We start from the raw sequence: 27,515 nt of genomic DNA on the forward strand, positions 1-27,515 counted from the left end.
TTGGCGGTGTACCCAGTTTTCCTATGTGCTTCGCCCCAAGAGTGGAGCGGAAGGAGTGAGCGGATATTGACATCCAGACGGTGCTGACGTCCCTTGGACAAGACTCATAAGTCATTTATTGCTGGGCATTATCCTCTCCGTCAAGTCGCATACAGCGGTTGCCCATTTGTTGATGTATACAGCTGTCGCTGGTGCTGCGACACAAACAATCAGCACGGCCTGAAGGCCATCGGCATTCTCAGTTGACGTACGCGCTGCAAGAATGCAGCGGAAATGTCACGGTGTTAAAAATCCTGCTGCATCGATGTTCTTTCGGCATTCGGCCCAGCTCCTGCGACTGCAAAACGGTAACTATTCCATATAGCGCAAGTTCCCCTGCGAAGTGAAGTAGACACGCAGACGTACAGTTACGTCAAGCGTAATATTGGAAGATGCCGGTAGGCGGTGTTTTGGTGAGAGCCCCACTACGTATGAGGTGCGGTCTGCCGTGTTATGCATATCCTGCAGTCTGACCAGTAGCCAGGGCAAAAAGGGTTCGGCATGTGAAGAGAGATAGGAGAAAAGCGAGCCGAGTGTTCAAGCAAGTATTGCTAACTTGCCGTCTATATGACGTCTATCACAAAGGCGAACGACACGCGATTATCGAAACCGAGTGGTGGCCATACGGCTGATCTTTTCGATGATCGAAAGCAGGCAGCGAGCATATACGGCACGGAACATCTACCGTATATTGTATTGTTCCTTCAGCCTCATGAGCAGACCCTGAGACTTGGCGACGAGAAAGTGTGCCGGCTTGTTCTCGCCGAAAGGATGATGAAATGACGATCCATACTGAGCACAGAACGCTCGTCCGCGATCTGATTGTGATTGGGACGGCCGTGCAGTCCCTTACAGCGTCTCTTGGATGCTGCTTGGCCTGCTTTGAGGCTCCTTTGTAGAGGCGCGCTCGAAATACGCAATTGCGTCATTGTGCATACGACTTTTGAAAGTTTTTTAACACCGTTCCGCACCAACGGCTGTCAAACGCGGCCGTGTCAATGACTGGCTCGGAATGAAGCTGTCATGGGCAGTTGCGCTGCACATCCAGGCCGCTGTAGCGGCGCGCCATGTGCTCTCAGGGCGGTTTGCTGCAGTCGATACCCACTTATACTGCAACACCGCTGGAGCCAGTCATCGAATGAGATCTAAGAGACACAGCACCACCGCCGAAGTCATGGGAGAAGCGCACTTTACGACGAGGCGCCGCTGTACGAAGTCATTGATTCAACAACGGATGCCAGTGAGCCTAGGCACTATGACGCATTTGGCCCCGCCAAATCGCGGTTTAGCTGAGCTCAACTGATAAGCTTTGCGCTCAGGAACCGGCAAATCGACGTCAATTGAGATGTTCTGACCGCTACAGTTGCAGGTAAAAGAACTCATGAGTAACGCCAAAGTGACAGCTGTGGCATTTGACTTCTTGTATAAACTCTCGAGACTCCTGCTACCCGGCTCCACCAAACATACCCACATTTCCACCTCCCATACCCACCTCCACAAAGTACCCACTGTTCTCTCCGCTTCAACGAGGGGCTCCCTAGATCTTTCCTACAAGAAGAGTACAACTGCCCGCGGATCAAACCGAGATCCACAGACATCATTATAACGACAGAGAACCAGCTCGTGTCTATCATTTTCTACATAACGGCGCCCCCACCTCACCTTTCTACTATGTCGGCACCTTCCCTTGCGGTGCCCCAAACGGGTCGTTATGCACACCGCCTGTCGTCCATCGAGGCAACTCGGGACAGTGTGCAGATGGGCCCAACAGTCGTTGTTCCCCCAAAGCACCTGATGGCTCCATCTGGTGCTTCAGAGGTCGCTACCAGTTTCGAATCAGCGAGGCATCATCTGGATTCTCAGGTCTCCACAGGGTCAGGTACATCATCGCCCAGCGGTACGCCCACCGAGACCACTGTCACCGACAAGTATGCATACGCCTTCGATATTGACGGTGTCCTCATCCGTGGCGGCCGACCGATCCCAGAAGCCATCGAAGCTATGAAGATGTTAAATGGTGAGAACGAGTATGGCATCAAGGTGCCCTACATCTTCGTCACCAACGGCGGTGGTAAGACTGAAGCCGAGCGTTGCATCCAGCTCAGTCAACAGCTAGAAATGGAGGTGTCGCCTGGACAGTTCATATGTGGCCACACTCCTATGGGTGAGATGGCTGACAACTACGGCACGGTCCTTGTCGTTGGTGGTGAAGGCGAGAAGTGCCGTATCGTCGCCGAAGGCTATGGCTTCAAGGACGTGGTCACACCAGGAGACATCATCAAGGACAACCAGGACACCACACCCTTCCGCTCACTGACCGAAGAGGAGTACAAGAGATCGCGAGTCCGCAACTTCGCCGAGGTTGAGATCGAGGCTATCTTCGTCTTCGCCGACTCCCGTGACTGGGCCTCTGACCAGCAAATCATCCTGGACTTGCTCATGTCTAAGAACGGTCGCCTCGGCACCAGGTCGGAGACTTTCGACGAGGGCCCACCTGTTTTCTTCTCACACAATGACGTTGTCTGGAGTGCATCCCACGACCTTACCCGTATTGGTATGGGTGCTCTTCGCGTCTCTCTTGAGGCTATGTACAAGGCTGTCACTGGCAAGGAGCTTCAGACTACCGCCTTCGGCAAGCCCCAAATCGGCACATTTGAGTTCGCTACTCGCCTCCTTAAGAGGTGGCGCAAGGACACTCACGGCATCAACAAAGCTCCCGAGACCGTCTACTTCGTTGGTGACACCCCCGAGTCTGATATCAGGGGCACCAACGAGTTCGACAAGCACACCGACGATGCCAACTGGTACTCCATCCTCGTCAAGACCGGTGTGTACCAGGCTGGAACCAAGCCCAACTTCACCCCTAAGGCCACCGTCGACAATGTCCTTGAAGCTGTCAGGCATGGCATGGAGCGCGAGTACAAGAAGCAGCTCAAGGAGAGCATGCTCGCTACTGGTGTGATTGAGGAGGAATAAGTCCCTCGCAGGCAGCTTCTCTCATACTCTTCGACTTTTCCTGTTTCTTTTCCGGTATAGCATTTGGTGTTCGGGGTATTTGGTCATTTCATTTCCTTACACCACGGCCAAGGGCCTTCAAGAACAAGACTGATGAACAGTAGCATCATGATACCAGACAAGCAGAAACTGCAGTCACAGTTAGGTCTTACAATATATCACACTTGAACTTATAAGTCTTTCCTCAACTCGGCATTGAATGGCTTCATTCCATACTTTCTTTCCAACACTTCCAAGGGCAACGTCACTCAACTATCGTCCATCGTACGAAGTCTCTCGTACATTTGCTCACAGCAATCTTGGCCATCCCGGCTCTTGAAGACCTTGATGTTTCACATACAACCTTGGTACCAATTTCTCTTTGTCAGCCGTTAGTTTCACCCTCCCTCCACCGTCGAACCCTGAACTCTCAACGTCGAAACTTCGAAACACGCTGGATCCACCCCTCCTTTTCCCAAATCTCCCAGCGTCCAGGATCCCACGCGCCGTCAAATTTCCGCGTGCTTAATCGTGCCACACGATCCTAGCTTTCGCTGATCCGGGGCAGCTTGCGCAATCGTCGGCGTGATAGACATGGGTGACCTTTGCGGGGCTCACGGTCGAAGTCAGAGGCTACGGCCCATAATTAATGTTCGGAGAATTCGATCCCTGACCCAGTGTTCCTCGACTTCTCCTGCTAAGAACACGGTACGGCGATGATGAAGCACGGCACGGCGACGATGAAGCATGGCACGACGGTTATGGGATGGGACGGCAACTATATCGGTCCACTCGCCTGCGCTTCCCCATAGCGCGCGGAATCCGAGGGGATGGTGGTGGTTGTTTGACCTACCTGGCTCCTAGAGGGCGGATGAGTGGTCCGCCGTTTTGATACGTGCATGTCTTATCAGGTGACGTACGAGAGTGACGAGGCACGGGTAGAGGTGGGAATATTCGAGAATGATGGCGCCACTTGTGGCGCGTACATCCGCGATGAGTTGGAGATGAGTGAGGAAGTGGTGATATTTCAGATACATGCCGAGGTGGCCAAGTACCGTGAGGCTTAGATGAGGGGAGGGCGAAACATCTTGACTTTCTGTATGTGAAAACTTTCAAAACTTCAACCAAGATGATCCACATCATGTGAGGCAGACTGTGCCTTACCATTCGGATGACCGGCACATATGGAGGGCAGGTTTGGGAGTAGCATATCAAGCGCTGAAAGAGCAATCAGGCAGCAATATCATAGCTTGACAACAGCTCCACGCACGAAGAGATGCAGTCAAGGTGGCATGTGATTTGCAGTCGTGTCAATGGTAGAACGACTATTCGTAGATTGTCCATTCCATACCGAAACTGCTGCGACGTTCCGCAGATTTGATATGCGCAGAACCTCGGTAGTAAAGACATGAGCGGCTTGTCGAACCTTACCACGGACAGTCATGATAGCCTACACAGTACCCACAGAGATACTCGGTCCGCTCGGTCTGCTTGTGTGACAACACCAGGGCAGCTGCAGGACGCGCCTGTGACATGCATTCGACGCGCTATCATGTGATGAACCTGTGTTCTGAACGGGGCCACACCTCCATGGATGTATTCGTCAAATGACTGAATAAGGTGTTTGTGGCGATGACGCAGTTTGAGCATGCATTTGCTTGCGGCTTCCTGATGGAGGGGCCAATGCCAAGACCAGTGATTGCCTCCGTCTGCCGACTGTGCATCTGCGAACGGCAAGCGTTCGACTTTCACAACAAACTTTTGGTCGCCACAACGACAATAACACAACTTGCGCGCAACCCACCGCGCACAAGAGCTCTACGTGCTGGACATGGTGTGAAAGGCCAGATAGTGCACCCCCACGACCCCACCCCCGCCGGCACTCGCTGCCGCCCTGACACATTCGCACTTGCGAGCTAAATATCGAACAAGCACCAAACGCGACCTGAGTGCACCTACACCACCACGACCGCCACCATGGAGGGAGCCTTCACCCACATGGGCAACCACCTGGTGTCCGATTCGGCCGCCACCATCAACGCTGGCGCCGGCGATGACGAAATCACCGGGCTGAGCGCTCGCCGCCGCAGGACTGACGACGAGGACGATGATCTGTTTGATGACGATGGTGAGAGCATGATGGATATGCCTGCTGGAGGAGCAAACGGACAGCAGCTCGCCAAGGAGGAGGAGGAAGTCGAGCTTCCAGCACATGCTTGCGCGTACTGCGGCATCCACAACGCAGGCAGTGTGGTCAAATGTTTGGCTTGCAACAAGTGGTTCTGTAGCGCTCGTGGCAATTCGTCGTCTTCGCACATCATCAACCACCTTGTCCGCGCTCGCCACAAGGAAGTGCAGCTGCACCCAGCTTCCTCGCTCGGTGACACCACCCTCGAATGCTACAGCTGCGGCGTGAAGAACGTTTTCTTGCTTGGCTTTATCCCAGCTAAGTCAGACACGGTTGTCGTGCTTCTGTGCCGCCAGCCATGCGCTTCGATGCCCTCGCAGAAAGATATGAACTGGGACACCTCACGCTGGCAACCGCTGATCGAAGATCGCTCCTTCCTCCCCTGGCTCGTGCCCCCACCGACCGATCAAGAGCAACTCCGTGCTCGTCATCTCAGCCCGCAGACGATTGCGAAGCTCGAGGAGCTGTGGAAGGACAACGCGAACGCTACAATCGCAGATTTGGAGAAGGGAGCTGGACAAGAGGAGGTCATTGCCAAGGTGCTGCTACGTTACGACGATGCGTTCCAGTACCAGAACGTCTTTGGGCCCCTGGTCAAGATCGAGGCGGACTACGACCGCAAGCTGAAGGAGTCACAATCGCAGGATAACCTGATCGTTCGCTGGGACATGGCGCTGAATAACAAGCACACCGCCAGCTTCATCCTCCCTAAGCTCGAGCTAGGCGACGTCAAGCTTGCCGTTGGAGACGAGATGCGCCTGCGATACACTGGAGAATTGCGCCCTCACTGGGAAGGCGTCGGATATGTCATCAAGATTCCGAACAACCAGTCTGACGAGGTCACAATCGAGCTACGCACAAAGGGCGACCACAAGTCTGTCCCAACCGAGTGTACCCACAACTTCAGCGCCGACTACGTCTGGAAGGCCACTTCGTTCGACCGCATGCAGCACGCCATGAAGACCTTCGCCATCGACGAAATGAGTGTTTCTGGCTACATCTTCCACCGTCTCCTGGGCCATGAGGTAGCATCGGCACCCATGAAGATTCAGATCCCTCGCAAGTTTAGTGTGCCAGGCCTGCCAGAGCTGAACGGCAGCCAGATCAACGCGGTCAAGAGCGTTCTACAAAAGCCTCTCAGCTTGATCCAGGGTCCTCCAGGTACCGGAAAGACCGTCACTTCAGCTACCATCATCTACCATCTTTGCAAGATCAGCGGTAGCCAAGTGTTGGTCTGCGCACCATCCAACGTCGCTGTCGACCAACTGTGCGAACGTATCCACCTTACTGGACTGAAGACGGTTCGTGTGACTGCAAAGTCCAGGGAGGACGTTGAGTCTCCAGTTGGCTTCTTGTCTCTCCACGAGCAAGTTCGCATGAACGACACGAATGTCGAATTGAACAAGCTCAACCAGCTGAAGAGCGACGTTGGCGAGCTGTCCAGCCAGGACGAGAAGAAGTTCAAGCAGCTCACCCGTGCGGCCGAGCGCGAGATTCTCAACGCGGCCGATGTCATTTGCTGCACTTGCGTTGGTGCAGGAGACCCACGTCTCTCCAAGATGAAGTTCCGCACAGTCCTCATCGACGAGTCTACGCAGTCAGCTGAACCCGAGTGCATGATCCCTCTGGTCCTTGGATGCAAGCAGGTCGTGCTTGTCGGTGACCACCAGCAACTTGGACCCGTCATCATGAATAAGAAGGCCGCCACTGCAGGACTGAACCAGTCCCTTTTTGAGCGTCTTGTCATCCTGGGCTGCTCTCCGATCCGTCTTCAGGTTCAGTACCGCATGCACCCATGTCTGTCTGAATTCCCTTCGAACATGTTCTACGAAGGCTCGCTCCAGAACGGCGTGACTATGCAGGAACGCGTTCGTCGCGACGTTGACTTCCCATGGCCGGTAGGCGACAACCCTATGATGTTCTGGTCCAATCTTGGTGCGGAGGAAATCTCAGCCAGTGGAACATCTTACCTCAATCGCACTGAGGCTCAGAACGTCGAGAAGATTGTCACACGTTTCTTCAAGGCAGGTGTGCAACCCAGCGACATTGGTATCATTACGCCGTACGAGGGTCAGCGCAGCTACGTTGTCAGCTCCATGCAGGCAACCGGCAGCTTTAAGAAAGAGAACTACAAGGAAGTCGAGGTGGCGTCAGTCGATGCTTTCCAGGGTCGTGAGAAGGACTTCATCATTCTATCTTGCGTTCGTTCCAACGACCACCAAGGTATCGGTTTCTTGAGCGATCCTCGCCGTCTCAACGTTGCTCTCACCCGTGCCAAGTACGGTCTTGTCATTCTCGGAAACCCGAAAGTTCTCAGCAAGCACCCGTTGTGGCACTATCTCTTGCTCCACTTCAAAGAGCGCAACTGTCTCGTTGAGGGACCTCTGTCCAACCTCCAGGTTTCGCTACTACAGTTCAGCCGTCCCAAGCAGACTTACCGCGGACCCCAACGCTACCAGATGGCATATCAGCATGCCAACGCTATGACCTCCGCCCGCCAAGGCAGTTACAACGGTGGCAAGCCAACTCGCCAGGAGTTCAACGACAACGGCTCGATTGTTGGCTACATCCCCGACGACGTCTCATCGGTCCATTCTTCCGCGCTCGGTGGCGTACCTTCCAATTACCCTCCGATGTTCTCCAACTTCCAGGAGTCGTGGCCTCTCCCTGGCCGTAATGGTCAAGGTCCTCGGGGCCAGAACAGGGCACCACAGAGCGTTGCTGGCGAGTCCATTGCTGCAAGTGAGCTGACCGATACTCGCAGCGATGCTCCTGGTGGCATCAGCCTGTCCGGTTTGAACCTGAACGACTACAACAAGCCCACGTCACTCAGTCAGTCTGACCGCCTGAATCGCTTTGTCGAGTCGACTCGTCAAGGCCCCAACATGAGTGGCGGATTCGCTGCTGGTCGTGGTCTGCGCAACGGTCTCGGATTTGACGACGACGATGCTCGCAGTGTTTCTACTGCTTTCGCAAGTCAAATCGGTGGGCCTGGCAACTATGATTGATTGCATCTCTAACAGAACCTCAGGAGCACTTCCTCCATGAGGTATGCCACTAATGTCCGACCAAAGTCTGAGCCTCCCAGAAGGACGATGTCTTGCCAGACAGTACACCTGCCGAACGCACGTCCACCGGCTGCTCAAAGCCATCTCAATGGCCTCAGACCTAATGTTGGACTCAGCCTACGGTGCAATCAATATCGATAGCGCGCTCAATGGACCAGACATGCTCGACTATGGAAGTACAGCTGTTCCCACGACGGCTTGCTCGCAACGTTGAACACACAACATCGGCAACCATATCGACTTTGGCGCACGCCGGTCATGCTTGGGCAAATTTGGGGAAGTAGAGCGCTCATGCAGCCACCGGAAGCGTCAGATAGAGACACACTTCCTTCTTCACGCTCTTGACTTGGGATCAGGGCCTGTTCGTACGAACACATTTCACGCAAGAAAAACCACGAAATCATACTTCACTGCTAGTCTGACCAATACACTCGTTTGGTATCAAAACACTGTACTTCTTTTCTTTGGCGTTCTCTGATACTTGTGACATCATGCTGCAACTTTACAATGTATCACCACCCAGACTCCCCTATGTTCCACCACTCTCTCTTTCAATCTCCGCCAAACGAGCCTTCGCTCGCGCGAATTCCTCCTCGAGTGGCTTGCGGCACTCCTTCTGACTCTTCAATATCATGTCGAGTTCCTCGTAAAGCTTACCTATGACATCCCGCTTGTCTTCCCAACTCCTCTTCTTCACTGCCATCCACTTCGTCTTCAGCTTCTCTTCCAGCTCCGCCAACATCAAGTCGCCTGAGGCGTGAAGCGCGATATTCTCATCCACATTCTTCTGCATCGCCTTCCACCTACTATCCTTCTCCGTTTGTTGTTGCAAGTGCTCGAGTAGAGCAAAAAGATTTTCTGTATTTCTTTACAGACCCTCCAATCTGTTCGGCGACTTCTCCTGTACGCCTTCCAGTGCACTGTTACACTGTTCGGTCATCTCTTGAACGTTGTCTTTCAAACTAATGACCTCACTGCGAAGTTTGTCGATCATGCTTCGCTGTTAGTCGCGAAACTTACGTTCCAGTTCAGCAGGTGCCAGGTGCTCGTTTGTTTCCTTGAACTCGTCAAGCTGTTGCTCATGGTTCGGTTATCCTGTTTTATGAGAAGCTCATAGTCATCCTCTTCTTCGTCTAACAGTTGCATCAACGGGTCCGTTGTTGCGATAAAGTCCTTGATCTGTGCGGGCATGCTCGCCCGTGTAAAGAGTTACGAAGCTTGTTGCATTTGCTATAGATCAGTCACGAGCTCACTTGTGTCATTAGAAGATGTTTAAAGTTGTACGATCAACATTTTCGCTTACCAAGACAGCGAGTACTGGTGATGCAAACCCGTGAGAGCACATTGAAGAAACTATTGTTTCTTTTAGAATGCGGGGATATCAACATCCCTCTACCTTACGCCAACTCCAATAGTGCATCGCCTGCATCATGTAGCTTAGTCAAATCCTCTAGCCCCTTCTCAGCCAATGGGTTGGATAAACCTCTTCGTCGCTGCGTTGAAAGGTATATCTGTCGTAGAAGTTGACGAAAAGAGGCGGTTTTGGCATGGAGACAGTCTGTTTGAACTGTTGTTTCTCAAGAATCTTACTCACGGGTAGGTGCACAAGAGACGCGATGAATCTATTAAACGTATGTGAGGCAGCCTTGAGGTCCGATGATCTTGAAGGCGACATCATGGTTGTGTTGCAATCTGTAGGTGAGTGGCAAGTTAGTGCATCTTATACAAGGACAACTGGTTATCAGTTGAACCAGGATGTTCCAGGCTTTGCAAGAGTCTTAGATCCGAGGCCAACTCTTTTCAATATCGCTCATCAGAACCAAGGCATATAACCCGCTCCGTGCAGAAGAAAGACCCATGCTATGGATTTGGAAAATAGACAGCAGCGAGCATGTTGTCACTCCATGCTCGTTTCAAATTACTCCTAAATGCACATGGATCCCCACAGAAGCCCACAGCATGCCCAGCGAAGATGTACTTTTCAGATTGTTAGGGCGATCTCGGAAAGACAAAGCTGTCTCGTACTTATCTTTTGGTGAGAGATTTAGAAGAGTGCATCGGACCATGATGATACAACTTCTGGTATTGCTCAAGGGCGGAGTATCGGCAAGAAAGAAAGAAAACAGAGTTCGGAATGGCCATATATATTACGCCGTTGCCGAACCATAGCCGTCAAGAGTCGCGGGTTTTGCGTTCAGAAGAAGCAGACGCGCATAATCGACGATGTCCGGGTTTCTAGTTTATGGAATCCAGGGGAACAGAGATCATTGAATATCAGGTTTTGGTTTTTAGATGTGCCGACGCGCAACTCAAAAATAATCGATTCAACGTCAAATTGCTTCCGAATGAGGGAGCCGGTACACTTCATGCAACTTCTGTCTGACGACTTTTGAAAACGAGACACGGCAATTGGAATGTAAATTACTGGCAACTATTGTCGCATGGTGACAATATAGCGACCGAAGTACAGCAACTTCATGTAGAGTGATGACTGTGTTTTTGGCAAAGAGAAGACCAGATGATCTCCCGACAAGTAGGTAGCCCATGTTTCGGTTTTTGACGTGACCAAGTATAAGAAATTCATCCGTCGTTTCTTAGTCGTAGACTTCTTCTGGCATCCTATCTGAAGATGCGCGCCAGCCACAGCAACGGACCGGACGTCGAACTTGTGTGTGCGTTTTGAGATAGCAAAATCGACCCACACTCCATCGCCTGGGTTCCGTCGAAGTTTAGTTGCGTAATTGTGGAGCATGTATGGAGGACTTCGAACACGGGGTTTAAGCAGTCAGGTCAACCTGCAGGCGGAAGCAAAGGATCATGACATACTCGGAGTCGCTTATTTGAGAAGCAAGATCAGGTCGCAAAATTTAAGGTCTTGGCCGGACTTTAAGTGGGACGTTAATGTCATTGTAGATATTTCCAAGTGCTCAAGGCTGCGAAGAATCTCGCAAAAGCAAGATACATGTTCCGGAACCCCACGGATTTTAGAACGCAGGAGAGCAAAACACCCACCACCGCGCCAGCATCTTTTGGCTCGCGGGTCTCAATGTGAACAAATATCGAAATAAGATAACTTTACGAACCTTATATGGCAGACAAAAAGGACTTTTGTGTCCTAATGAAAATATTCTCGAGGTGCAGAGAGCAGGGACATCACGTCAATGGTGGGATAAATTTCGATGTTTAAGGAAGGTAGAGGTTGTGTGAGGAGAGAAGACTTGGGGTGAACAGAAATGGTTTTCTACCCAAGACTTGCCTGCTGTAGGGTGCTGTGGCAAGCAGGAACGACAGACAGACATGTACTTTTCCTCCGCGGCTTTTAAACTTCTATACCGAGCAGAGGACAACATGCAGTCAGTGCTTGAGAACTCAAAATGTTTCGAATCGCATCGCAGACGGCAGAATTTCAAAAAAAAATTATAGCTCATCTGACCTGCGACTTTCATGAAGCGGAGACAGACAGCCATGCGTTGAATTTGACTGGCTTTGAAATTTCATCGAGGAGTTTGCACATGATTTCGACGGATCAAAGACTTGGCGTGAGGGCTGGAATAAGGGAAGATGTGATGGTTTATGGAGTAAGGAGGTCATGTGTGCCACGTGTGTTGGTGCAGTGCTCTTGCTTGTTCCAACAGGCACCTTCTGCCCTTGGCTGCACGATAAATACGTCATGTAAAACAGACCCTGCTGGTGGCCTGGTGAGAGGCCAAAGACAGAACAAGAACAACAGAGTATACTGATTTTACTGCTTTGCGCGGTTCTACCCTGACTCACTGCTCTGCGTGGTTACACCTTCATTTATTGCATCTACTGCGACTGAATAGCAACCGGAGCGCAAACACATCATACTATCGATGTGCGGTTTCGTGGTAGAGGAGCAAATCTCCATGCATATTGTCGAGGGTCTTTTGAGTTCAGAGATGCGTATGAGCGTAGAAGTTTGAGAAAAGTCAACAATACTTGAATTGATGGGAGAGCCTTCAAATGTAATTGCGGCGCCGAGGCAGGGACTGAAAATGAGCTTTTGGGATCCACGTTTGAGAATAACAGAGACTCCATCGGTCAAGGGCCTTGTGATTTTGGACACTGAAGGAGACAAACAAGGGTGAGAGAGAGAAGAGCATAAGTTGCTTCGACTGCAAGGGTTTCAGCGACACGTCCTGTGTGAATGGGACCCTATTGCATGCGTGTAGTAAGACTTTTGTTATTCATATCAGCCCATGCCAGACCTGAAATTTACATACCGCAAAGACCCAAGCCAGATTTCTTAGCGCCAACATCATCAATGCCACACATGCCCTCCACCACTCTATACGCCTCGCCTCTCAGAACATCTCGTTATATCATCAAACATCGCAAATCATTAGACTAAAGACAAAGCTAAAGCTTAGCCTTCAAAATCTGGTCTTGGGGGCCCGAGTGTAGTTATTCGCGCATGTTGACGACGCAACGGATGCAGTCGCCGGCCTTCATGTCGCCGAAGGCCTGGTTGATATTGTCGAGGGGCTGGCGATGGGTGATGAACTCGTCGACTTTGAGGTCGCCGTTCATGTAGTCGGACACGAGACCAGGGAGCTGAGTGCGGCCCTTGACACCACCGAAGGCGCATCCTTTCCAGACACGACCGGTGACGAGCTGGAAGGCTGTTGTGAGTGTCAGTAAATCTGTTCGTTTGAATTTGGGAGAGGTAGTACGTACGGCGAGTGGCGATTTCCTGGCCAGCAGCAGCGACACCGATGATGATGGACTCTCCCCATCCCTTGTGGCAGGCCTCGAGTGCAGCGCGCATGACGTTGACGTTACCTGTGCAGTCGAATGTGTAGTCACAGCCGCCGTCAGTCATCTCGATGAGCTTCTCCTGGATGCTCTGGGAGCCGAGCTTGGTGGGGTTAACGAAGTCGGTGGCACCGAACTTCTTTGACCACTCCTCCTTGGAGTCGTTTACATCGACAACGATGATCTTGCCGGCCTTGTTCTTGACAGCACCCTGGATGACGGACAGACCGACACAGCCAGCACCGAAGACGGCAACGTTGGAGCCTTCCTCAACGCCGCCCTTTCCTGCGGTGATGACGGCAGCACCGTAACCGGTTGTGATACCGCAGCCGAGCAGGCAGGTGCGGTCCATCGGGGCCTTCTCGGTGATGGCAACGACGGAGATGTCGGCGACGACGGTGTATTGGGAGAATGTGGAGGTTCCCATGAAGTGGAGGAGGTCCTTGCCCTTGCACTTGAAGCGCGAGGTGCCGTCAGGCATGACACCCTTACCCTGTGTTGCGCGGATCTTACCGCACAGGTTGGTCTTGCCAGACTTGCAGAACTTGCACTCCTTGCACTCTGGTGTGCTGAAAGCAGTCAGCAGGTGTGAAGTGCTTCATGGCTGGATGCACGTACTAAAGGGCAACAACGTGGTCGCCAGGCTTCACGTTTGTGACGCCCTCACCGACAGACTCGACGATACCAGCACCCTCGTGCCCGAGGACGATGGGGAAAGCACCCTCGGGGTCCTTTCCCGACAGTGTGTAGGCATCTGTGTGGCAGACACCGGTGTAGTAGATCTCAATGCGGACCTCGTGGGCCTTGGGGGGTGCGACCTCGACATCCTCAATGGAGAGGTCCTTGCCGGCTTCCCAGGCAACTGCAGCCTGTTGTAGTCAGTGCAGCTGTTCGGACCTTTTGCATTCTGAATTGTCCAATCTCCGCGTCTTTCCGCTGCGCAATGCTGTCTGCTCGTCTGCGGATCCGCAAGCGCCAAGCCTGGAATGCCGCCACAGACGGTGGACAGAGAAGCTCGACGAGCACGTCCATTGCGAAGCTGGAGAGCAAGAAGCTCCGGAACGTACCTTGCAGGTAATGGTCTATGCAATTGTCAGCTCATCTGTTCTCAATTGTGTTGTAGGTGTTGTGTAATGACGTACCTTGCCAACGGTATCGGCGGGCATTGTAACGGTGCGATGAATTCAAAGGGTATCTAGAAGTGAGGAATACAGTCTCAAGAGTGCAGAGACAGGACGAAGGGAGGAGAAGAGAGGAAGACTAGTCAAAGCTACAGGCTCTAGAAGGGCTCCTAACCTTTTATTTGAAGGTGTGGGGTATCTCCGATGGCACCGCATATGCCCCTCCAGGGCGACCGCAGCCCCTCATTCACGGCTGAGGCTCGGTATCTGTCGCATCTCTCGCGCAATGCTCGCGTCAAGAGGCTGAAGCTCGCGTCGCGCTCGGAACAGGCGCATTTGCTGGGCATTCGAGAGCCGCTGCTGACAAGTGGATAGGCTGGGCAGCGTACCCGGGGCTTGTTAACCACATCTAGGCGGAGCTGGAGCCGTGAAGCGCGTCGGGGCGCGTTGACGTAGAAGGCCTCGGGTTAACTTGCCCCTTCCGGTTGAGGAACACGGCTGCACCTCTACAGAATCACCGTCTTGGGAGCATGTGTACGATTGCATGTACGAGTAACTTGACAGTAGAGACCGCAGAATACTCTATCGCTTTCCAGTTTCGCGGAGCAGTCAGATAGTCACACGCAAGCTCTTCTCTGCTGCTCCCATAGCAACCGTTGAGCCGAGCATCCGCATCACAAGACCGGGAGGCATACCGATATCCTCCAGCTAGCGACTAGAGCGTGTACGATATCAGACCCGACTTTTATTGCATGGACCTGAATGCACTCAGGTCGGTACGATCATAGTTCTCCGTGTCCTCGCCGTTGCAAAGAGTGTCTCGCGAGGTGGAGAGAGAATCCTGGCTTATTCAGCGCAAATGCTAGCGCATCGACGCGCCTGTGGAGCTCCAGAGAGCTTTGCGAGCATCAATCACGGCTAGCACCCTTGCGAGATCATCAAGGACAGGACAAAAGACAATACAAAGGAGTGCAGTCTGTACTCTCCAACAGTGGCATAGTAGCTGAGAGCTTGTTTCTACACGCGCAATTGTTGCTTGCCTCAAATTTGAGCGCGTCATAGCAAGCCCCACCAGAGCTACGCAAACCATCTGCAGCTGCATCGTTGTTGCTTCAACATCGCACACTGACCTTAGAGCCACTGACCACCATGCCGGATCCTACAGATATCCCAGCCTTCGCAACTTCTCAGCTCACGCTGCTGGACGCTGAACTCAAAGCTGAACTCTTGGAAACGGACGCCCTCCTCTCCTCACACACACCAACTGCGCTTGCCCGCAGCGGCTTAGCCATCCTGAACCTCAATGTCTCCTCGATACGAACTGGCATGGGCGGAAAGACCATCGTCGAGCTCGCCCTGGACCCCGCGGTTGTCACAAAGGGCGCCAGACCAGAGATACCTGAGCATGGCATTCGGGTTGGAGACATCGTGGCTGTTGCAGACCAGCCCGCGGGCAGCGCAAAGAAGACGGAGAAGAAAGAGCTGGAAAAGAAGGGTGCCGGGGGCGTTGTGCTGAGGGTGCGACGTGAAAACATTGAGATGGTGTTGGACAAAGAAGACGCAGATGTGCCAAGTGGAAGCAAGCTGTGGATGTCAGTCATACACTGGAGTCGAGGACATATGAGCTGGGAGCTGATAGACCATGTAGAGTCAAGTTGGCGAATGATGTCACCTACAAGAGGTACGCATTCATGGCAATACCAGAAGTTGTGCCCGCCTCCACTGCTTGCTCATATTTGACAGGATGAACCAAACCATGACCAGACTGCAGAATTTCAGCGATCAGGAGTACACACCCTTCATGCGCGTGCTCTTTGGGCAAGGCTCACCTTCGCCCCTCCCATCAGATCTCAACGATCCCTCGAATACCCTGCACAAGCTGGAATTCAAAGACCCGAGCTTGAACGACAGTCAAAAGGAGGCTATTAGATTCGCTCTAGCATCTCGAGAAGTTGCCCTCATCCACGGCCCTCCGGGCACAGGAAAGACACACACATTGATCGAGCTGATCTTGCAGCTGCTCAAGCAAAATCTCCGTCTCCTTGTGTGCGGTCCGTCCAATATCTCAGTAGACAACATCGTCGAACGACTGGCCTCTCACAAAGTCAACATGATCCGGCTTGGTCATCCTGCTCGGCTCTTACCATCTGTCCTAAACCACTCGCTGGACGTGCTCACCCGCACATCAGAAGCTGCAGCCTTGGTACAAGACGTGCGCAAGGAGATGGACGACAAGCAAGCTTCAATACGTAAAACACGTAACGGCAGAGAGAAACGCCAGATCTACACGGAGCTGAAAGAGCTACGACAAGAATACAGAGAGCGAGAAAGAGGCTGCGTCAACAACCTCGTTGGAGGCAGCAAAGTCGTTCTCGCAACACTACACGGCGCCGGAGGTTTCCATCTCAAAGGCCAAGAATTTGACGTCGTCATCGTAGACGAAGCAAGTCAAGCTCTCGAAGCACAATGCTGGGTCCCTCTACTCTGGGTCAAAGCAAATAAGCTCGTCCTCGCCGGCGATCATCTCCAACTCCCACCCACCATCAAGTCACTGAACTCAAAAGGGTCAAAGGCAGCGAAGAAAGCTGCGACGACTATAGATACAGATTCCTCGGGTATCAGCAAAACCCTCGAAACCACACTCTTCGACCGCCTCCTCGCCCTCCACGGCCCCAGCATAAAACGCATGCTCACAACCCAATACCGCATGCATGAAGCCATCATGCGCTTCCCGTCCGACGCGCTCTACGACTCTCAACTCATCGCCGCCGATTCGGTCAAAGCGCGCTTGCTCACAGGCCTACCGTACGAAATCCAAGAAACCGAGGATACAAAAGAACCTCTGGTGTTTTGGGACACACAGGGTGGCGACTTCCCCGAGAAAATCGAGGACGAAGGCGTCATTGGCAAGGGCGGGAAGGGCATGAGTCTGGGCGATAGTAAGAGTAACGAAGCCGAAGCGGCGTTGGTCAAGATGCACGTCAACAACCTGATCGCCGCGGGTGTGAAGGAAGATGATATTGCGGTTATTACGCCATATAATGCGCAGGTACGTTTCCATTTTAGATTTTCATGCGCTCGCTCTTGCGACCCCCTCGCCTACAGATCTCCGTGCCTGCGGTACGGCCGCGCCGATCCGAGAGGGTGAAGGAATCCCTGTCATATCTGAGGACTTACACTGACCGTTCAACGTCACAGCTAGCGCTGCTCGCAGGACTGTTGAAAGAAAAGTATCCGCAGCTTGAGCTCGGCTCCGTCGACGGATTCCAAGGCCGTGAGAAGGAAGCCGTCATCGTGAGCACGGTGCGCAGTAACTCAGAGCATGAAGTCGGGTTCCTGGGCGAGAAGAGGAGACTCAACGTCGCTATGACACGGCCGAAGAGACACCTTTGCGTTGTGGGGGACAGCGACACTATTAGCAAGTACGTACACCCTACACTCTCTTATCCTCACCGCATCTTCTATCATAGGAACGGAGAAGGAGCGCGGTGTGGCGGGCTGGATAGTGGAGTTGAGTGGGATCTTGAAACAGGTGAAGGGAGGGATGCGTGATGCGGAGGCGCCTGCGAATACCCGACAAGGCCCATCCCGCACCTGCAAGCCACACTCCCTTACCCCTCGCTACCGTTCCCGCCTAGTCACGGCATCATGCACGCCTCTCCCATTCGAACACTGCTAACGCACTTCTCAGGGGCAGCGCGTTCTTGAAGCAGTGGATGGAGTATCTCGAGGAGAATGCTGACCTGAGGTATCCGAACCTAGCAGATGTGTATACCGATGATCAGTAGCGGACGGTGAGTGAGACACTAGGGTAAGCTGGTTGCATTGTGGGGATCGAAGTGGAGAGTGACAGCGAAGCAAAGAAGCGAGGCTGCGGAGGCTGTTGGGAGAGGCGAGAACAAGCGAGACAGGCCGATATGCTGCATGAGAGTGGAATTCGCACTTGGCGGAGATTTACAGTGCCTTTACTTTACGAGTTGATTGGTGTTGAGTGCCGCGGGGTCATGGGCGATAACAGCCATCTGACAACTGTAAAGTGCAGTTGAAGGGTCAGGCCTGTCACGCACACCGGTGTAGAAGTCAGATACCTCAAGCAAGTGTCGCGATAGGTGAATTGACGGGCAGGCGAGGCTCTGTTCCATGCTGTATGGAGATGGAGGTGCGAGAGATGCAGAAGCGCTAAAGATTACCTGCAGAAGACTAGTCGAGCCTATGGGGTAGCGAAGAGCCAGCACACCCAGCTCGAGGCTGTCCAAAACATCTTGAAGATATGATACGCTAGATATATCCCAATAGCAGCGCTGAATCAGAATCGTACCATGCTCAACTTTCAAGATGGTGAATGTGTAATAGCTGAAGCCATCGAGTCGTGTTTCTCGACACCAGTGCTATCGAGCGTTGAGCCCCCAATATTACCTGTGCGGCCACGTTTCTTACCGCTTCAGCAACACCACACCCCTCGCCCACGGCCAGCATTCGTCATTCACCCGCGTCTCATCGCTGCGGTTGAGCAGCACTCGAGCGGCCCATGGCTGCGCGCGCGCCAGGACTCTTCCTGTTCCTCAGGCTGTCACTCGGTACCTGGGGGCCCGCCGCTGGCCAATACGTGTGCATGGCGCGTTCGTGCATGCACGTCCTTAAATGCTCGGAGCATGCAGTCCCATGGTTCTTGACGTGCACTAAGAGTCCGCACACACCACTCAAATTGCTCTCTTGGGAAACCCGTCGAAACACGATGTCGACGCGAACCCATGAAGGGTGAGGACTGTGGCGTCATGTTGATTCTTTGGGAACCGCTCCGTGCTGTCGCTGCTTGAAAGGCGTGTGAGAGGCCCTTGTGGCTTCCGCACCGAGCTGGTTTGGGCGAAGCGTGCTGTTTCAGACATCGATAGCACAAGCCTCGCTACCGCTATCTGCACCACCGACCCAGTGGATGTCTGTGCGAGGCATCGATTGGAGAAGGCTCGTACCATGTTGCCCACGCGAATCGACGCAAATTGCTTGAGCGAGCAAGCCTCTTGAGCATTTTGCCGGCGCGAGGCGTGCTTCTGGGTGATTGTGCCGGGGTTTGGAGCTGCTGCTATTAGAGAAGACGCTGTCGCAGATACCGGCGATGCTCCCTCTTCCACCCTATCGATACTGCTCACCCCGCCCGTGCCCCCTGCTACATGACGCTGCTGTTTGATACTTATTCCTCCAGGCGCCCCCTTCATCTTTTCTAACGTCTGTTGTTCTACTTCCGGCGCTCGTTCTCAAATCTTCTTCTTTCTGCTTACTATTCTTAGCCTCGTCTTCGCGATTCAAAACTGCACAATTGACTTAAAAGCAAGAACTAGGGTAAATAGACCAGTCCATTTCGCGTTGTTAGCCACTTGTTTCATTTTCGACCACTGCGTCAGCATTGCTTTGGACCAGACCTTTCCGCTGCACTAGGATCTCCTTCTAACGTGTAGTTACACAAGAGTAACTTTCCCGTTCGCGCGTTGGTGATGCTGGGAAACGGCGGTTCGTACTACAGTACTCACCAGGGTGTACCTTGCAACATCTGCGCGAGCGCAATCTCTTCCGCATAAGGTCATCTGCAGCTAGTGTGCTCTATTAGAGCAGCACGTTGCCGCTTCGCATGCACCTGCGAGAGCGGTCTGTTGCCGTCAAGATGAGCGTGCAGGGCAATTTGCAACGCCCTAGGAGTGCGAGCTGGAAGGTGGAAGCTATTCGAAGAGGTGATCTTAAGATCAGTGGACCAATTCCGATTGAGGAGAACACTCCGTTGAGTGATGAGGAAGAGAGGGAGTTTGCTGAGAGGCGTGGCGAGAAGAGGATCGAGGAGGCACTGGACGTGCCAGTACCTCATCAGCACATGATAAGACAGGTTCCCAACTCTCAAGGAACATTACGGCAGGAAGATGTCACAGAAGAGATAGCGATGAAGACGGCAAGCCGGGACCAAGACTTTGCACGGCAAGAGCTGGAGCTACATGACCAACATCCGGCGCGGTCTCCGCTGAGGTCACCACTGGGAATGCATCCAACAGATGGCATACTCGCTGGACAACGGGAGAGCGTGTTTCAGCCTAGATCACATACACCACCAACACCCTTCAGAGCGACACCTGAGAGCACCTCTCACTCCAACGCGACTGTAAACGCTAAAAAGCAGAAGCGCAAGAGTGGGATTAGAGGTGTCTTCCGCAAGATGTTTGGGCGCAAGGATCGAGAAGAGTCGCAGGAGCATAACGTGGAGCGCAATGAGGAGCCTGTGCGCCGAGGGCATAGCTATCACCATAGTGTAGGTTATAACGATATGCTCAATGGAAGGTTCTTTGCTAATGTGGATTAGGATCCTGGAATGCTGCAGAAATCGCAAACAGCACCACAACAACAACCGCCCACACCTAGTACGCAACGAATCTCTGACTTGACTGTCAAGGAGTTGCAGCCGCCGCATCCATTAGGCCAACATCTGCCCTATCCTATGAATGTTAACGCACCACCAGCAAGCCCACCCCATGAGTATCTGAGATTCGACTTCCAGCGACCTGATCTTGGTCCTCGGAGAGCAACACTACCAAATCTGCCGGGTGGCGTAGCTCAGCGACACAGTCTCGATGAACCGCGTGGCCGATTGTCAACATGGGAAGAGAGGACTGAAGATGAACCTGTGCCATCGCCGGGCATTGGCATCGCTCTTTCAAGCCCACCTCACGCCGCGCGAAACTCCATCGGAGACAGGCGCAGATCCAGGAGTGCTGGTGCTTTGCGAGAACTAGCGAAAGCCCGGTTCTCGAACGACGATAGCACGACAAGAAACGATGTGATCAAGAGCTGGAGGGAGAGTTACGCTTCAGCCAGCGTGTACAGCCAAAACACCAGGCCGCAGACTGCTCGAACAGTGGAGACCATGCGGAGCGTGCACACGAAAGGACCTACCGTGCAGGAGGCCGAGTCAATCCACGAGGGGATGAGTGCGACGCTTGTAGGACCAGATGATTTGACACCAAACGAACCTACGCCGCGGGCTCAAGGACCGAGCACTCCCGAGGCTGCACCTCGGGCACAAGACTGGGAGACGCCAGAGCATCCACCCGTATCCGCATTCAACTTCGGCAACCTGGAGCCCAGTAGCCCTCATGAGCATCCTGAAACTCTCGCACAGCTCGAAGGCCCACCATTACCCTCCCGCAGCCCCAAGCGTCTATCAGTAGAAGACCGCGTCCAGAATCTCGAAGAAAACATCCACGCTCTCGAATCCTCCCTCCGCCGCATCTCAACGCACAACAACCGGCAAACCATCATTCTTGAATCTGCGCCCCGGAACCTACGAACCCGCACACGCTCTACATCACGTTCTGTGTCTGCCGTCAGCATCCACCAACGCGAACCACTCCCCGCCGGAGGTGCTCCAACGAGTAACCTCGCATACGAATCCAGTCCACCTTCTCCACCACTAACCCACACCGAGGACACGAAGACCACAAAAGAAGACCTCGCATCTCTCCACACCCTGCTCAGCGACGAACGCACAGCCCGCCTCGCCCTCGAATCGCGCGTCCTCGCCCTGCAGACAGAAGTTTCCACGCTCCACAACCTAGTCAACAAGCTCATCAACCGCTCTACGGTCGCAGTGACGAGTCCTAACTACCCTACGCCTAGCCCGGATAGCATTCATCCGGGGACTGAGGATTGCATGCCGACGCCCAAACAGGGACGGTATGGCGCAAGGAGGCAGGGCACGGAGGATAGTGAGGTGGTGAGCCCCGAGGTGTGGGCTACACCGAAGGAGGAGAGCTTTGAGGTGGATAATAGAAGTCAGTATTTTTATGGGAATGGGGCGGAGGAGAAGAGGTAGGGGAATGATGCTTTTGTGAGAGAGATGGGGGGTAGGGGGTCAAAGTACGCAGTACGGCCTATCTGCTTGAAGGAGTGGCGACGTTGACATTTTGCTTGATTCATGGGTGGACGATTGTATATTATTGGGACACAGCGATGGCGTTCATTTGGGTTCATTTGCATACATCTTCTTGCCTATAGTTGTTTAGTTTCGGTCTATGAATCGTATCTTCTTTCTGCCCAAGCACTTCGTGCGGCCCCACAGATTTCTTGCAGTAGGTGAGAGGGAGTGGTAATTCATCAAACTCTCACCGCCAGGCTTTGCTCACAGGAGCTTGTCTTTGGCAAACGCTCCCACTCACTTGGGGCCTCGTCGACGCAACTTGTCTTCTGGACCCAATCTATTGCCCGAGTTATCCTCTCAACTTCATTATTCAAATCCTCTCCGTATTGGCGGAACACAACAGCGACGCCATGCCATCGACTGACACTGCCCCAGTAGCGCCCAGTAAGTCTCCGTCCTCTTAACGCCAGCGCTCACAGCAAGCCCATCGTTAATCTTAACGCAGAAAACGCCTACTACGAGATCCGCGCCCTCCCCGGCAAAGGCTATGGCTGCATCGCCATCCAGAACATCTCACGCGGCACACGTATCCTCACTGACGCACCGCTCTTGATCGTCCCCATGGCAGACTACATGAAGACCGACATCGAGCTCGCCTTCTCCAGCCTCGCCTCAGCCCAGAAAGCCCTCTACTTCAGTCTCCACAGCGGCCACGGCCAGCCCGCCTCCGCGTGGCCATCACAAATCCACCCCAGCGTCCCCGCACGCGAACGCCAGCGCATCGAAGAACAGCATGCAGCACGAACAGGCAAAGAGGCAACACTGATCTCCATCTTCCAAACGAACTGCATGGAGATGGGCGCCGGCGCCGCTGTCTTCCCGTACGCCGTGCGCTTCAACCACTCGTGCAATCCCAACGCTTGTTTTAGCTGGAACGCGGCGATCGGGAAGGAGACGATTCATACGATGCGGGATATCAAGGAGGGAGAGGAAGTTACGATTAGTTACGTGGACATGGAGCATGACAAGCGTCTGCGCGCGTGGGAGCTAAGGCATTATGGGTTTGTGTGCGATTGCCCTGCATGTGGGGATGAGGATGATGTGAGTACCTTCTTGCTTGTTGATGGCGAACAATGGGGATGAAGGGCGAGGGTGAAGTGCTGACAATGTTGTAGGAAAAGAGTTTTGCGTTCGAGAGCGCGGAGAGGAGATTGCAAGTTCAGGAGCTTGATCGCGAGACTCGTTTGTTGAGGGGATTCAAACTGACGGAAGGGGCCAAGCAGCCGGCCTTTGCGAACAAGTTGCTAAAGATGGCGGTGCTTTTGCAGGGGGAGGGATGCTGGGATGCTAGGCTCGCCGGTGTCTTCTTTGACATTGCGCTCGTCTGTGAGTATAATGGCGACTACAAGATGGGGGTACTGGCAGGTGAGAAGGCGCTGCAGATTAAGAGGGGTTGCCAGGGTATTGACTTTCCAAACTTCAAGAGGCATGCCGAGGCTGTGGAGAGGATTAAGGCTAGTAGGAGAAGGGAGATGGGAGAGGCTCATGGGTGGAAGGCTTTGGACTGCTCAAGTTCATGATGCACTGATTGACGTTCAGGGTACGGGAAGGCAGGTTGGTAAAAGTTGCTAAATTCCAGTCGATCTATAGTACAGCAAGTGCATCTGTCGTGGATGAGTGGTGGTGAGGAAGTCACGATGCTGACGCTCGCTTATTATTATTGCAAAGTACCAAGCCCACCCCGTGACTTGCGGGGAGTTCCTGCGCACGGACAACACAGTATGGCAAACTTCAATAATCGAGAATTAAGAGCAATTGAGCAGCGTCCTATGGTTCTTGAAGATCTATTATCACTTGTTATTGCCTATTGTGATTGATTGTTTGGTGTTGCAGCTGCCCTGATGACCCGCCCCGTTGACTACCACAGCCGCAAACTGGCTCCAAGCACTTTCGCGGCAGTGCTGAATCGTGCTCGGTCGCGTTGATTATGGAGTCAATAATACTCAAATTGAGCGCCAGACTGGTGTAACGCGTGCTTGTACAAGAAAAAAGCGACGCAACTTAGAGTTGTGGGGTCAGCCATATGCGCCAAAGTGTGTGAAGTTGAGGCGACCCAGCATGCTTCGAGACCTTCACAGGCGCCGCTTCTTGAGTTTCTTGATGGCCGGCCACAGGCGTACCTGGAGGAGATCAGAGACTGGCATCTGGACGCGTTTGATATACCTGTGAGCATCACCATGGTGTTGCGGGAGCTGAAGAAGATGAAGTGGAGCCGCAAGATCGCGACAACGAGAGCGGCTGAGCAGTCTGACGCTCTACGCAGAATTTTCAGAGCAAGAGTGCAGTTGAACTGCAAGGCCAAGCAAATTGTCGCGATAGATGAGAGCGCTTGCAATGAGCGCACTGGCAGTTGCAAGTATGGCTGGAGTCCTGTTGGCCGCTCTGTTGAACTGGAGTATTCCATGAAACGGTCAGAACGCTAGAGTCTTCTGCCAGCAATGACTGTAGACGGTTACCTTGCGCACACTATCTTTCAAGGCGCTATTACTGCAGAAATCATGGAGGGGTTCCTGCAAGAAGAGGTGCTGCCAATGCTCCAGCCTGGCTACCATGTACTACTCATGGATAACGCTTCTATCCATCGCTCGCCAGCAATTGTACAGCTTTGTAGAGACTTCGGCATAAATTTAGAGTACCTGCCGCCATACTCACCAGACTACAACCCCATCGAGAAGAGCTTCAAGGTACTGAAAAGTTGGATAAAGAAGCACTCAGATGAATAGGATGAGTGGCAGCAGTTTAAGTCTTTTATGGAGTACACTGTTCAAGGCGCTTGTTACAGGATTGACTGCAGGGCATGGTACAGAAAGTGCGGGTTGTATGGGGATGCTGATGATGGTTGAGTTTGTGGTGTCTTGGCCGGGTATTGGGCAACCCACAAATGTGATAGGTAAATTCTGAAGGTTTGCAGACACTCCGAGATGTATTTACCTGTGATATGCTTAAAGCTCACTCTAAAAAAGTGTTGCGTCATTGTGCAGCTTCTCAGTCAGGCTCGGTGTTCTGACGTGAGTTTGCACTCACTTCCCCCAACGGTTCCCTCACAGGCGACGCTGACTCCCTCACGTCGTTATATACTCTACCCATTGCATCCCAATTAGCTTTTGTCAGGCCGCCGTAATCCTTCCTCCAATCAATCGCTTTTCTTCGCAGATGTGCAAGGTGACCTGGTCCAATGCAGAAGTAATTCACCCACACTTCCATTGTCATCCCCACCTGCTCATCCATTAACATGTTGATGTCGTATTTGTCCTCCTTGACAACCTGCTGAACGATATTTTTGATAGTCTCTCTCATCTGCGGCATGGAGTGCTTCCAGTAGTTGAAGAAGTTGTAAGTATGTTGCACCAGCTCGTTTCTCGGGCAATTAAAATTCTTGCAACGGGGGCGAGGCGTGAAGATGCTCTGAGAAGACTCATGCCTGCAGCGATTAATATTGGCACTCATCTGAGCAAGATGACCAGCAAGTATTGCTTTTGTAAGACCTTCAATGCTGGAGTTTGATGATGTTGGAGACCTTCCGCCGGCGGCGCTTCTTCTTTTGCCATCATGAGAGAGAGACGAATCTCATCAGATGGCTCCTCAACTGTACACTCTTCTTGAGCCACAGCAGCCGCCCAGCTCACGATAGTGTTGCCGTTGACCATATAGTGATCTTCCGGGCAATCAATCTGACGGCCAGGTTGTTGGTGTTATTGCTGCAGCCTGCTTCAAGGCATCTCCAATAGTCTTTTATGCCAATTGCAACGCCGCTGGCAGACCTCTCAGCTGCAACGATGGCAGCAAGCCCATCTTCTTGGATAGCTGTAACGATGCCAGGTCGCTGGCGAGCAACACCACAAGCTAGCTGGGATGCTGGCTGGGTTGCTGGCAGCTCTTCTTTCAGTACCAAATCAAAGTCGCACGTCATAACCTGAGCGCTCTCCTTGTCCATTTCAACTAGCTCTTCCTCAAAATCGACCCAATTGCCAACAACAACACCTTCTCCAGCTACACGTCGGCTTCGCTGCAGCGCAATTGTACACCTATCTGCCTTGGCTTGGCGGCTGCCGCTAGTGTAGTGCAGCGTTGTCGTCAAGCTCTCAATTTTGCTAACACGAGGCTTCTGCAACTCTACTACACCATCCGCCCATTGCCACACGCTATCTTGGCTGACTGTAAACAGTGGCTTCCTCCGCTTAAAGCTAAAGGCTGACGCTATTGCGTTCTTCTCCATCGTCCCCTAGCACGCGCGGTATCTCCAGTGCAAATGTGGCTCCTTGTCAATTATCCCAGGATGCGACTCTGACCGCTGCCGCTGGCTCAATTGAGCCGCTGTGGCAGCAGCAGCAACACCAGGTGAGCTTCTAGCAGAATTTTCAGCAGGCGGCTTGCTAACAGCTCCCACAGTTTCCTCCCCAACAGGCTCTATTTGCTCCTCATCATCTGCTGTTGCGTTAACCTCTAGTACCTCGTCCTCATCCTCCCCAAGTATATCAACGGCGTGTGCGTCAACAGCAAGCTGGCTCGCCTCAGGCGGCTCAAACAACGGGCTCAGAATGTCGCAATCGCGCTGATGAGTCGGCTCACGCGAGCGCTGTGAACGAGGTGCAGTTGGCGGCAGAGAAGGCGGTGCAGGATTAACACCTTGCTCAAATAGTTGAGGAACTTTGCGATGACGTTTAGTAGGTTTGGAGGCCTTGCCACTTGCCAGAGTCACGTGTTTCCGCTTTGCCATTTGCTGGGTGAGCTACAACACCAAGAAAAATATCGCGAGGCATCAATTTGAGCGACCTGAAATGCTTTCCACCGTGTTGGCAGAAGCAGAATGTTGTGAGATACTGTTTGTACTATGAAACGCTAACAAACTAGATCTAGCGTCAAAATCGAGCTAAGTCACGGGGTGGGCTCGGTATTTCGCAAACAACCCGTAGGCATCGGTTGGCGGCAAACCCCGGTCGTCTTTTGCCCTGCAGCTGTGAGACTGATCTGAAGCACTGCCGTCATCATCAGCCTGCGCTCTCACTGACACTTCCAACGACTGATTGTCAGATGGCAGACAATGCCATGCCAAGCAGCGTCTAGCCCAAACCATGCCCACTCCAGTCTCCCCCTGGGCTAAGATCATAGCGGAACTAACCTCCAGGGTCTTGCCTAGCCGCTGACGTCGCTGCTGTGTTCCTGCAGCTGAAAGCGTCTTGAAACTTGTCGCGCGTCTTCTAAGCAACCTTGAGTTTTGCCTTTGATCACAGAGTCTCACTCACATTACCCTTCAATCTGCTGACTGCATACAACCAACGTTTTCCTGTTTTCCACGGTCAGCCCGTATAGATTCGTTCTCGTTTGGCTGCTCAGCCTCTTTGAGCGATCGTCCTCTCACACGCTTTAGCTTCGGA

General features: G+C 52.9%; 7 protein-coding genes across 7 annotated transcripts; 4 read left to right on the forward strand and 3 right to left on the reverse strand.

The window, feature by feature from the left end:
• The first annotated feature begins 1,526 nt into the window (after positions 1 to 1,526).
• Positions 1,527 to 3,449, forward strand: BU25DRAFT_37076 (HAD superfamily hydrolase-like protein). The gene has a single exon (XM_033703960.1). It carries the CDS (start codon positions 1,711 to 1,713, stop codon positions 3,013 to 3,015), a length of 1,305 nt encoding a protein of 434 aa, XP_033562686.1. The 5' UTR covers positions 1,527 to 1,710; the 3' UTR covers positions 3,016 to 3,449.
• A 5,369-nt stretch (positions 3,450 to 8,818) lies between these two features.
• BU25DRAFT_457808 (uncharacterized protein) lies at positions 8,819 to 9,480 on the reverse strand (the record flags this gene model as incomplete). The annotated part of the gene is made up of 2 exons (XM_033710139.1): positions 8,819 to 9,103; positions 9,310 to 9,480. 2 exons carry the CDS (start codon positions 9,478 to 9,480, stop codon positions 8,819 to 8,821), a joined length of 456 nt encoding a protein of 151 aa, XP_033562687.1.
• A 3,234-nt stretch (positions 9,481 to 12,714) lies between these two features.
• On the reverse strand, positions 12,715 to 14,231 carry BU25DRAFT_430800 (alcohol dehydrogenase; the record flags this gene model as incomplete). The annotated part of the gene is made up of 5 exons (XM_033708624.1): positions 12,715 to 12,932; positions 12,988 to 13,634; positions 13,684 to 13,934; positions 14,133 to 14,147; positions 14,208 to 14,231. 5 exons carry the CDS (start codon positions 14,229 to 14,231, stop codon positions 12,715 to 12,717), a joined length of 1,155 nt encoding a protein of 384 aa, XP_033562688.1.
• A 1,568-nt stretch (positions 14,232 to 15,799) lies between these two features.
• BU25DRAFT_410067 (P-loop containing nucleoside triphosphate hydrolase protein) lies at positions 15,800 to 18,233 on the forward strand. The gene is made up of 4 exons (XM_033706192.1): positions 15,800 to 15,867; positions 15,930 to 17,235; positions 17,385 to 17,608; positions 17,878 to 18,233. Exons 2-4 carry the CDS (start codon positions 15,943 to 15,945, stop codon positions 17,972 to 17,974), a joined length of 1,614 nt encoding a protein of 537 aa, XP_033562689.1. The 5' UTR covers positions 15,800 to 15,867; positions 15,930 to 15,942; the 3' UTR covers positions 17,975 to 18,233.
• A 1,110-nt stretch (positions 18,234 to 19,343) lies between these two features.
• Positions 19,344 to 22,191, forward strand: BU25DRAFT_410068 (uncharacterized protein). The gene is made up of 2 exons (XM_033706193.1): positions 19,344 to 20,475; positions 20,527 to 22,191. Exons 1-2 carry the CDS (start codon positions 19,843 to 19,845, stop codon positions 22,033 to 22,035), a joined length of 2,142 nt encoding a protein of 713 aa, XP_033562690.1. The 5' UTR covers positions 19,344 to 19,842; the 3' UTR covers positions 22,036 to 22,191.
• Positions 22,192 to 22,490: 299 nt separating this feature from the next.
• On the forward strand, positions 22,491 to 23,660 carry BU25DRAFT_457812 (SET domain-containing protein; the record flags this gene model as incomplete). The annotated part of the gene is made up of 3 exons (XM_033710140.1): positions 22,491 to 22,524; positions 22,586 to 23,181; positions 23,256 to 23,660. The coding sequence occupies 3 exons, from the start codon at positions 22,491 to 22,493 to the stop codon at positions 23,658 to 23,660; spliced, it is 1,035 nt and encodes a 344-aa protein (XP_033562691.1).
• A 1,422-nt stretch (positions 23,661 to 25,082) lies between these two features.
• BU25DRAFT_447962 (uncharacterized protein) lies at positions 25,083 to 26,940 on the reverse strand (the record flags this gene model as incomplete). The annotated part of the gene is made up of 4 exons (XM_033709567.1): positions 26,430 to 26,940; positions 25,767 to 26,186; positions 25,165 to 25,678; positions 25,083 to 25,094 (listed from the first exon to the last, which is right to left on the reverse strand). The coding sequence occupies exons 1-4, from the start codon at positions 26,855 to 26,857 to the stop codon at positions 25,083 to 25,085; spliced, it is 1,374 nt and encodes a 457-aa protein (XP_033562692.1). The 5' UTR covers positions 26,858 to 26,940.
• Between the last annotated feature and the right edge of the window lie 575 nt (positions 26,941 to 27,515).

This window comes from Macroventuria anomochaeta, assembly GCF_010093625.1.
Source record: "Macroventuria anomochaeta strain CBS 525.71 unplaced genomic scaffold BU25scaffold_13, whole genome shotgun sequence".
NCBI classification, from domain to species: Eukaryota; Fungi; Ascomycota; class Dothideomycetes; order Pleosporales; family Didymellaceae; genus Macroventuria; species Macroventuria anomochaeta.

Bases quoted from the DNA above. Each gene is read 5' to 3' on its own strand.
- BU25DRAFT_410068 (XM_033706193.1), top strand. From the start codon at position 19,843: ATGAGCGTGCAGGGCAATTTGCAACGCCCTAGGAGTGCGAGCTGGAAG. The intron at 20,476-20,526 runs GTAGGTTATAAC...AATGTGGATTAG, and splicing joins GGCATAGCTATCACCATAGT to GATCCTGGAATGCTGCAGAA.
- BU25DRAFT_410067 (XM_033706192.1), top strand. From the start codon at position 15,943: ATGACCAGACTGCAGAATTTCAGCGATCAGGAGTACACACCCTTCATG. The intron at 17,236-17,384 runs GTACGTTTCCAT...TCAACGTCACAG, and splicing joins TTACGCCATATAATGCGCAG to CTAGCGCTGCTCGCAGGACT. The intron at 17,609-17,877 runs GTACGTACACCC...CGCACTTCTCAG, and splicing joins GACAGCGACACTATTAGCAA to GGGCAGCGCGTTCTTGAAGC.
- BU25DRAFT_37076 (XM_033703960.1), top strand. From the start codon at position 1,711: ATGTCGGCACCTTCCCTTGCGGTGCCCCAAACGGGTCGTTATGCACAC.